This window comes from Natrix helvetica, assembly GCF_964273705.1.
Source record: "Natrix helvetica genome assembly, chromosome: Z".
Lineage (NCBI taxonomy): Eukaryota > Metazoa > Chordata > Lepidosauria > Squamata > Natricidae > Natrix > Natrix helvetica.
In genome coordinates this window covers 32,540,572-32,551,119 of record NC_138554.1, presented here as the reverse complement: position 1 = coordinate 32,551,119, position 10,548 = coordinate 32,540,572, and the positions used below count along the sequence as shown (strand labels likewise).

At 38.1% G+C, this 10,548-nt stretch overlaps 1 protein-coding gene across 1 annotated transcript; it reads right to left on the bottom strand.

Moving 5' to 3' along the window:
- Positions 1 to 9,017: 9,017 nt before the first annotated feature.
- On the bottom strand, positions 9,018 to 9,950 carry LOC309381766 (olfactory receptor 14L1-like; the record flags this gene model as incomplete). The annotated part of the gene is made up of 1 exon (XM_081933055.1): positions 9,018 to 9,950. The coding sequence occupies one exon, from the start codon at positions 9,948 to 9,950 to the stop codon at positions 9,018 to 9,020; it is 933 nt and encodes a 310-aa protein (XP_081789181.1).
- Between the last annotated feature and the right edge of the window lie 598 nt (positions 9,951 to 10,548).

The following is a 10,548-nucleotide window of genomic DNA, read 5'->3' as shown; positions in this document are numbered from 1 at the left end:
CTGAGGGTGCTAACAGTCGGTGAAAAAAATGTCCTCTGAGAAACTTTGGTACCTTCCCATAAAGTTCTTCTACCACCTCTCGACATAAAATTGGGATTGATGAAGCAATTCGTAAAATCACTTCCAAAAGATGGAGAATGCTTCAAATACTTGATCACCAAGTTTCCATGCCTGTCGGAGGCAAAATTGAAGGAAGGTGTGTTCTTCGGACCAGACATTAGAAGGCTTATAGTTGATCAAGAGTTTGTCAATACCATGACGGATCCTCAAAAAGAAGGGTGGATTGCATTTGAAGAAGTCGTACAGAAATTTTTAGGCAATAACAAAGATCCTCACTACAAAAAGAACGTCGGAAGAATGCTGAAAGCATTTCAAGCTTTAGGTTGCCTGATGAGTTTGAAAGTGCATTTCCTCCAGTCCCACCTTGACTACTTTCCTTAGAATTTGGGAGCTGTGAGTGAGGAACAAGGTGAACGATTCCACCGAGAGATTAAAGAGATGGAAAGGAGATACCAGGGAAAATGGAGCATTACAATGATGGCAGACTAGTGTTGGATGCTTCAGAGAGACATTCCAGATGCTACTCACAAGTGTAAATGCACCAAGAGGAGCCACACAAGGAAGAAGAATCGAATTTAGTGTGTGTAGGTGAGCTCATTTCAGTTCAAAAAAGTCCAGTTCATTTTCATGAAAATATTGTAATAAAACTTTAATTTTATAAGTCTATTTCCATTTATTTTGAGGTATTGCCTTATTTAACATATTTACCTAAATTGTCAGGAAATGTGATGTCCTATTGCAAAATGGAGGTCTTTTTCAGATTCAGTGCACCAAAAACATAAAGATTACGTGGAATAACCAAAACAGCTCTCGATTTTTTTTTTTTTTGTACTAAGCACATGGATTTTTCTCTAGGATGATCAATCACTTCTTAACATCGTCCTTCAGATCTCAACTGTAATCAAATCTATCCATCTCTTCCTAATCATCCCTTTCTTTTTCCTTTCAGTTTTCTCAGTCTTATATACTAATTCAGAACTTTATGACTTTGCATAAGATGCCCAAAATGTGAGAATATAAACCTGGTCATTTATATCTTAACTGAAAACTCTTGATTGATTTTTTTTTCAATTATCCATTTGTTTTTTTCTTATCTATTTATTGTATTTTCATAATCCTTCTCCAATATAAAGTGGAAGAAAAATGCCAATACTTCTGTCCTGTTTCTGTCAAATCCAAGTTCATTACCTGAAGTTCACTAAGGAAAACAAATGTCTGCACATTTCTGATGTTTGCAGGTGTAGACACATATCTTTTTCAAACCCTTCATTGCTCATTACTAACTGCTAGTTCACAGGAACCACAATTTCTGGTTTCTGTATAGATAATCCTCAACTTACACCATTTCATAATACATTTAAAGTGGGGAAAATATTTGATATATCATTAAATGAGTATATGAAACATTTAGGTCAGGGGTGGAATTCAATTTTTTTTTTTACTACCAGTTCTGTGGGGGTGGTTTGGTGGGAGTAACAGAGAAGGAAACTGCAAAATCTCCATTCCCACCCCACTCCAGGGGAAGGATATTGCAAAAGCTCCATTCCTACCCTACTCTGGCCCCAGTCAGAGGTGGTGTTTGCTGGTTCCCTGAGCTACTCAAAATTTCCACTACTGGTTCTTCAGAATCTGTCAGAACCTGCTGGATTTCACCCCTGATTTAGGTGATTTATACCAGTTTGGCAAACTGATTCCTAGAGGGATTTTTTTTTTTGCATCGTTATTATATGTGTTTATAGTTTTACTCATGTGAATATTGCGACAAAGAAGTTTGGAAGAAAAGTATAATGAACATGTTAGATACTACTGTATTTACACAAAGGGATAAAACAGTCCAACCTATCAAAAGAAGCACCACAAAAATCAGATTAGGAACACAAATTGAAATAGGGAAGAAAATGGTAAGTGAGCCCCTGTCTACCCTAGATGAGTTCAAATCACCAGGACCGGATGGATTACACCCCAGGGTTCTGAAGGAACTAGCAGACGAGATCTCAGAACCATTGAATTATATCTTTCAGAGATCCTGGAACACCTGGGAACTACCAGAGGACTGGAAAAGTGCTGATGTGGTTCCCATCTTCAAAAAAGGGAAAAAGATAGATCCAGGAAACTACAGACCTATCAGCCTGACCTCAATACCAGGAAAGATTCTGGAAAAAATAATCAAGCAACGAATTTGCAAACACCTAGAAGCAAACAAAGTAATAGCCAAAAGTCAACATGGATTTGTCAAAAACAGATCATGCCAGACTAATCTTATTGCATTCTTTGATAATGTGACAAAATTAGTGGACCCATTGATATAGTTTACTTGGACTTCAATAAGGCTTTTGATAAGGTAGACCATAACCTACTACTAAATAAAGTAGAAGAATGTGGGTTAGACAGCATCACCACCAGATGGATTCATAACTGGCTGACCAATCGCACTCAACGTGTAGTCCTCAATGGAACTGCATGTACATGGAGGGAAGTATGCAGTGGAGTACCCCAAGGCTCTGTTTTAGGCCCAGTACTCTTCAACATCTTCAGCAATGATTTGGATGAGGGAATAAATGGGGAACTCATCAAATTTGCAGATGACACCAAGCTGGCAGGAATAGCCAACACTCCAGAAGACAGGCTTAAGATACAGAAGGATCTTGACAAACTTGAACATTGGGCACTAGCTAATAAAATGAAATTCAATGGTGAAAAGAGTAAGGTTCTACATTTAGGCAACAAAAACGGAATGCACAGGTACAGTATAGGTGGTACCGTGCTCAATAGTAGTAACTGTGAGAGGGATCTTGGAGTTCTAGTGGACAACCATTTAAATATGAGCCAGCAGCATGCAGCAGCTGCCAAAAAAGCCAACACAGTTCTAGGCTGCATCAACAGAGGGATAGATCAAGATCACGTGAAGTGTTAATACCACTTTATGATGCCTTGGTAAGGCCACACTTGGAATACTGCATTCAGTTCTGGTCGCCATGATGTAAAAAAGATGTGGAGACTCTAGAAAGAGTGCAGAGAAGAGCAACAAAGATGATTAGGGGACTGGAGACTAAAACATATGAAGAATGGTTGCAGGAACTAGGTATGTCTAGCTTAAGAGAAAGAAGGACTAGGGGAGACATGATAGCAGTGTTCCAATATCTCAGGGGTTGCCACAAAGAAGAGGGAGTCAAACTATTCTCCAAAGCACCTGAGGGTAGAACAAGAAGCAATGGGTGGAAACTAATCAAGGAGAGAAGCAACTTAGAACTGAGGAGAAACTTCCTGACAGTTAGAACATTAATCAGTGGAACAGCTTGCCTCCAGAAGTTGTGAATGCCCCAACACTGGAAGTCTTTAAGAAGATGTTGGATAGCCATCTGTCTGAAATGGTATAGGGTTTCCTGCCTAGGCAGGGGGTTGGACTAGAAGACCTCCAAGGTCCCTTCCAACTCTACTATTGTATTGTATTGTATTATTATTTCTCCAAATTCTTTTTAAATGAGAAAGTTTGCAGTGGTTCAATCAGTCCTGAGATCATGTTTACTTGTAAATGTGAAGTGCTAATATTATTTGGGAAGATGAACTAATATGCATGCATTAAAATTGTAATGAAAAATGGCCTGAAACAACATTCACAAAACAATAGGATTTAGATTTATATATTCACCACATAGTGCTTTCACTTTTGGATGGTTTACAATGTGAACTTTATTTGCATTTTGTCCTAATAATCTGGGTGCTCATTTTACTTACCTTAGAAGAATGAAAGGCTGAGTCAACCTGAAGGCCCATCATGATCAAATTCCCAACTTCGGGTAGAGTTTGCCTGCAATACTGCAGTTTAACCACGGTCCTATCAGTGCACATATCACAACATCATTTAAATGATATATTAAACTTATCCAGTTAGTTAATACAGATATCTGCACAATCTCTTTACCCTTACCTTAATCATACATATTATTTCTATAAATTAAAATGTCATTCTTCCATTACTGTAAATTGTAATATTTGAAATTTTGATTGTATGTTGTTTCTAAATTCTCATTACAGTATCGGTAGTAAATTTACTCAGAATATTGAATTGATGACCAGTGACAAAATATGATTTAAAATATAATGAAGACCAGCTGGGTTGGTTTAATTTGTTAATAAATTGAAACAGGTTCAAACCTCCATATTTACCTTTAACTGTATTTTCTTTAAGAAATAAAAAATGTGCCCATAAATCCTATAAAAAAGTAAACTACATAGATCTTGTTCCCTGTGTTTTAAATCAGAGAGTTTTAATAGAAGATGAACTTTTTTCATAAACAGTAGATTATTTAGGTTAATTTGATGCTTCAAAAAATGGGAGATACCTTGATTCATAAACATATTTCTTTATAACTATTACAGATAAATAGATCTTACTCTGTAAGCTGCATAGAATTTGATGACTAAAGGAACAAATATATTAAAGTACAAAAAATAAAACCTCAGTAAAGAGGGATGGTAAACAACTCATGGGTATTAAGTTTCTCATTTAACTTTATTAGAAATTCCACATCAATATCCATATGCATTTTAAACACTGTGCATATGGATTTTTTAAACACAATTTATATTAGTTTTTCCTAAACAAACAGATTATTTAATTTCAAATACATTTATTTAATGCTTTCTCCTAATAAATATATTATTTACAGGCTTTTTGTACTGTATCCCTATTGGAAATATGCAAAGTTCCATTTCATTAAATATTTCATACTAGTTAATTCTAATTTTATATCTGTTAGCTGTCTTTCACTGAACTTCTCTTGTGATACTTATCTCTGAACTTTGGAGTCAGGCAAAACAAACAAACCTTAATGTATGTTTTATGACAGAGGCAACCATTATTGTCTAGTGGTTAAGTAAAAGGGCTGGCAGAAAATGAGCATGGGTCCAGCCTGATCTAGTTCAACAAATTCCTCTTAGCTACCTCATAAAATGTTGGAAAGAAAATTAGACATGTATGCCCCATAGCAGTGACGTGCGGTGAGGTTTATGGCTGGTGAGGCTGGTGACGTCATCAGGAAGGCGGGGAATGGGACCATGTGTGCTGGAAGCTGAGGCTGCCTCAGCCTCCAGCACACGTGATCCCATTCCCCGCCTTCCTGAGCGTGCTCCGCCGTCTCGCGCTCCGCAGTCCTCGAAAGCGACTGGGGAACGACGAGAACCTTCCTGCCTCTGCTGGACTTTGCAGTCCAGCAGAGGCAGGAAGGTTCTCGTCGTTCCCCAGTTGCTTTCGTGGCTTCGTCATCTGGGAGCGCCGACAACATTTCTGCCTCTGCAGCTCGCGGGCGCGGACGGACGGAGGTAGCCAGAGTGGCGCCGAGGTAGTCTGGCGGGTAAGTGACCGAGGACCTCCATCACTCGCTCACTCGCTCTTTCGTCTGCCTGGACCATCTCAGCATCACTCTGGCTACATCCGTCCGTCCGCGCCCGCGAGCTGCAGAGGCAGAAATGTTTTCAGCTCTTCCTGCATGGCAGGAAGGTTCTCGTCATTCCCCAGTTGCTTTCATGGCTTCGTCATCCGGGAGAGCCGACAACATTTCTGCCTCCGCAGGTCCCGGGCGGGCAGGGCGGATGTATATAATATTATAATATATATATGCTTTCTGAGGTTTTCGCGGGTGTTTGTACGTACGTCTTTGGTTGTTCGGGTTTTCTCCCACGTAGAATTGGAAGTATCTTCACGACGTTTCGATGAAGTCTCATTCATCATCTTCAGGCTGGTGCTTCCGGCTTGGTGCTTCCAGGAGCAATGTGAGATCTCAGCCAGTTCCTCCTTTTAACTGCCAGTGGGGGTTTGTGCTGATTGGGTGGGAGCTTGGCTGCATTCTGATTGGGTGGAGGTGTATTCTGATTGGTAGGGGGCTTGGCTGTGCTCTGATTGGATGGGAGTTTGGCTGTGCTCTGATTGGATGGGGGCGTGTTCTGTTTGGGTGGGGGCCTGGTTGTGCTTGTGTTAGTCTGAGTTGCAGAGGGATTTGAGCTGGTGAGCTGCTTTACTGTTGTTTGGCTTCGCGTTTGTGGTCGTGCCACATCTCCGTGGTGGGCATCAGTTTGCTTAATGTATGGATCTGAGGGGTTTAAAGTGGCTAATAATGCAGCTGTGGTCTGGCTTCTGGTTTGTGGTCCGGCTTCTGGTTTGTGGTCATTATCGGTGTGGGTTTGGGCTTGCTTTTTGCGTGGATGTGTGATAGTGACATCCTGTGTGGTTTTCGTGAGTGTGGGTCTGGTATCATTCTTTGTGTTAGGGATTCGTTTGTCAGTGAGGGCGGGTTTCCAAATGGCTGGTAGGCATGAGGTATCATCTCGTTTATTCATGCTGTGTGGTCGTTTTTCTATCTCAATAGCTTCTCTGATTATTCTGTTGTTAAAGTGTTCAATTTTGGCAATAGTTCTGGTCTTTTTAAAGTCTATATCATGTCCTGTGGCTTTGAGGTGTTGGACCAGGGAAGAAGTTGGTTCCTCCTTTCTGACTGAGTTTTTGTGTTCTTCAATGCGTGCCTTTATTCTTCTGTTGGTTTGTCCGATGTATGTGGTGGTGCAGGTGGTGCATGGGATTTCGTATACTCCTTGATTTTCTAACTCTATTTTGTCTTTGGGGTTTCTTAGGATGGTGGATATTTTTCGGTTTGTGTAGAATGCTGTCTTGATGTTGTGTTTGTGGAGGATCTTGCTGATTCTGTCTGTGGTGCCTTTTATGTATGGGAGGAGGGCTTTGCCATTTTCTTCTTCACTGTCTTGGATTTTAGTGGGGTTTTCTTTTTGGATTAGGTTAGTGATATTGTTTCTTTGGAATCCGTTGGATGTTAGTACGTTGGTGAGAGTGTGTAGTTCGGTTTTGAGGTGTTGTTCGTCAGCTAAGCGTTTTGTTCTGGAGATGAGTGTCTTGGCTACAGAGTTGATCTGTGCTGGGTGGTGGTGTGAGAGTGCGTGCAAATAGCGGTTTGTGTGTGTTTTCTTCTGGTAGATGGTGTGTCCTAGGGATCCATCGGATTTCTTATAGACTAAGACATCCAGGAAGGGGAGTTGGTTATTGGCTTCTGTTTCCATGGTGAACTGTATTTTGGGGTGTAGGCTGTTGAGGTGTGTGAGGAAGTTGTCCAGTTTATCTTTCCCGTGTGGCCAGATTATGAAGGTGTCGTCTACGTATCTGAGCCAGAGTTTGGGTTTGTGATCGGATTTTTCTAGAGCTTGGGTTTCAAAGTGTTCCATGGAGAGGTTAGCAATGACAGGTGAGAGGGGTGATCCCATGGGTGCTCCTTCTATTTGTTTGTATTTTTGTCCGTTATAGATGAAGTATGTGTTGGATAGGCAGTGGTAGGTCAGATCTAGGATATGTTTGGGGGGGTTGTATTTGTTTTGGATAGCTGTCAAGGCTTCTTTGATTGGTACTTGAGTGAAGAGGGATATGACATCGAAGCTCACGAGTAGGTTGCTGGGCTGTAAGTTTTGTTTCTTTATGATCTCTATGAACTGGAATGAGTTTTTTACGTGTGAGGTGATGGATTCTGCATAAGGCTGTAGTTGTTATATTATATACTATTATTTCATGAAGAGAGGTGAGGCTCTGCCTCCCTTGCCTCCCCTGACTGCACGTCCCTGCCCCATAGCCACAAAGAGTCACAGGTAACTCAGTGTACCACATTGTCAATCATTTTTTTAAAGGTGGTATCACATAGTAATAGTATGTAATACAGTTATCTAGAAAAGAAGTAAACTGAAGCATATATTTTACTTTACAAGTTCAATAGATTTCCAAAGACATAATATACCCTCAATTCTATGGGGTTTTAGATTGTAAATTAAAAAAGATGTAGTTGTTAACAAGACAAAAATTGTATCCCTAATCTATATTTCATGTTTAATGTTACATATCTTTTGAGCAATGTAAAAATTCTATAAAATTCAGCTTCCTGGACCTTTTAAAATTAATTATACAATTTAATGGTAAAAATATAATAGAATGGATGACACCACTAAATCTAATGGAAAATTATGAAAATGAACATTTTATTCTTTTTTCCATGCCCAAATGATAACATAGGATAATGCAGACCTTATTATTGATTAATAAATCTTGTTATATCTAAAATTATATTTATACTGTGATTTTTATTTTAGAACAATTATTGAATATTTCAAAAAAAAAATCAGTTTTTCCTATGCTAAAGGCTAAATGTCTTTATTATTTTGTTTGTTTCTACTTGCTGGAAGTAATTATAACCATTGACAGCTATAGAGAAACAGAAATTATTTTTAAAAATTTGAGACCCATGAATTATTTATTATAAATACTTTTTCTTGTTAAATCAATTCAACATGCAGAACTTAGATACTGTATGGAATAGGACATTGAATATTCATATTTTGTTTCAACATGGGGAAACTACACAATTTGCATCAAAACTTTCAACAGATGTCAGACTATTTCTGATAGTAAACTATATGACATCTATACAGTATAGGAATCAGTAAACAATTAATATTGTTAACAAATATATGCTTTGCATGCCCTAAAGTTTTGTGTTCTAATAACAAAGTGCATTTAATCTTCATTTGAGATATGTTTATATTTACAAATATCATATAAAGACTTGGAAGAGAGTTTTCCATGCCTGTATGAAACATGGAAAAATGATGAAAAGATATTGGCAAGCCGCTTTTGAAAATGTTGCCAAGAAATCTGCAGATACCTGTCCTATGGGCACCAGGGAACAGTATTGACTTATGGACCATAACACCATCAGTCTCTACATATATAAAATCAAGCTCAAGAACAAATAAAATAAATATTATAACCTAATGTACATTGTCTGCAATTGGGAGAAATGGCTATGTAAGTTTTATATCATTCATATATACATATACATATACACATACTATACATATATATATATATATCCTTCTTGATCAAATGATATCCTAGTTTGGTACACAATTCACATTTCTTTAAAATGCAGTGATATGTGACCAAAAAGTCTTGAAAGAGCAATTTTGATGTCCTTGTTTCTCAAGCTGTATATTAGTGGATTCATCATGGGTGGAACAATGGAATACATTGTTGTAATTATGAAATCAAGCTCGGGTGGACTATCAGATATGACTCTTAGATAAGCAAAACTAGCAGTGAATAAAAATATGGAGAAAACAACTATGTGTGGTAGGCAAGTAGAGAAGGCTTTCATTCTTCCTTCAACTGAAGGAATTCTCAGAACGGCAGAGAAGACACGGACATAAGTCAGAAGCACAAAAATAAAACAACCCAGTGCTAATGCAGAACTGAAGATTATAACTCCAGTTTCAGATACATATAAGCCAGGACAGGCAATCTTAAGTAAATAGGGGATTTCACAGTAGAATTGATCGATAATATTAGAGCAGAAAGGAGTCATAAAAGTGACAGTACTGTGTAATGAAGCATTGAGAAGGCTGGCTGTCCATACACCTCCAATCATTTTGGTGCAGGCCTTCCTGTTCATTATCATTTCATACTGTAAAGGGTTACAAATGGCTACATACCTATCATATGCCATCACAGTTAGGAGGGATACATCACAGGTCAAGAAAAAGAAGAAGAACATGACTTGGGCAACACATCCAGAATGAGAAATAGTCCTAACATTTATGATAGAATTAAAAACAGCTTTGGGGACAATGACTGAAATGGAGCCAATGTCTTGTATGGCTAAATTCAACAGGAAGAAGTACATGGGGGTGTGAAGGTGCTGGTCAAAAACAATAGCAGAGATGATGACAAGGTTCCCTGATAATGTCATTAAATAGAGTATCAGTAGTAAAGCCATGTGCATAATCTGTAGCTCCCAAATTTCTGAGAATTCCCAGAGAAGAAACTCAGATGTGTCATTATCCATTCTTAAAATCTTGTACTCTAGAAGAAAAAAGGACAGGCATTTTTAAATATTGAAAGTATAAATAAGAGGACGGTTCACCATCTTGATCCACATTTATTCTTACAGATTCCATTCATGACACTTCTTGCTCTAATAAATTTTCATTAGATTATATATATTGCCATTTCCCCAAAAGTATTTTTCAATGTAAAAAAAAAAATATCCAGACCCAAACGTACAAGAGTACATTATAATTCAAATTTCAGTTACAAACAAACCAGGAATGCAATCTTAAGTAAATATGGGACTTCACAATTGCATTGATTGATGATGTTAGAGCAGAAAGGAACAGTTAATGTTACAGTAGTGTCTAAAATGGCATTGAAAAAGCTGGCAAAATTCATCATAAAGAAGCATCAGGGAGTTTAAAGATGGGGACTAAAGACAACAGCAAATTCTTAAGGCATTATTATGTTTATTGAACTTGGAAATATTTCAGAATGCATTTTAAAATTTAAGGTATTTCTTCAGTACTCATGAGGAAGTTTTAATCAAATTCAAATATCTAGTTTCTTTGTTAAGATGGTCAAATGGATTCAGGTGGAAGTATCCAAGTTCC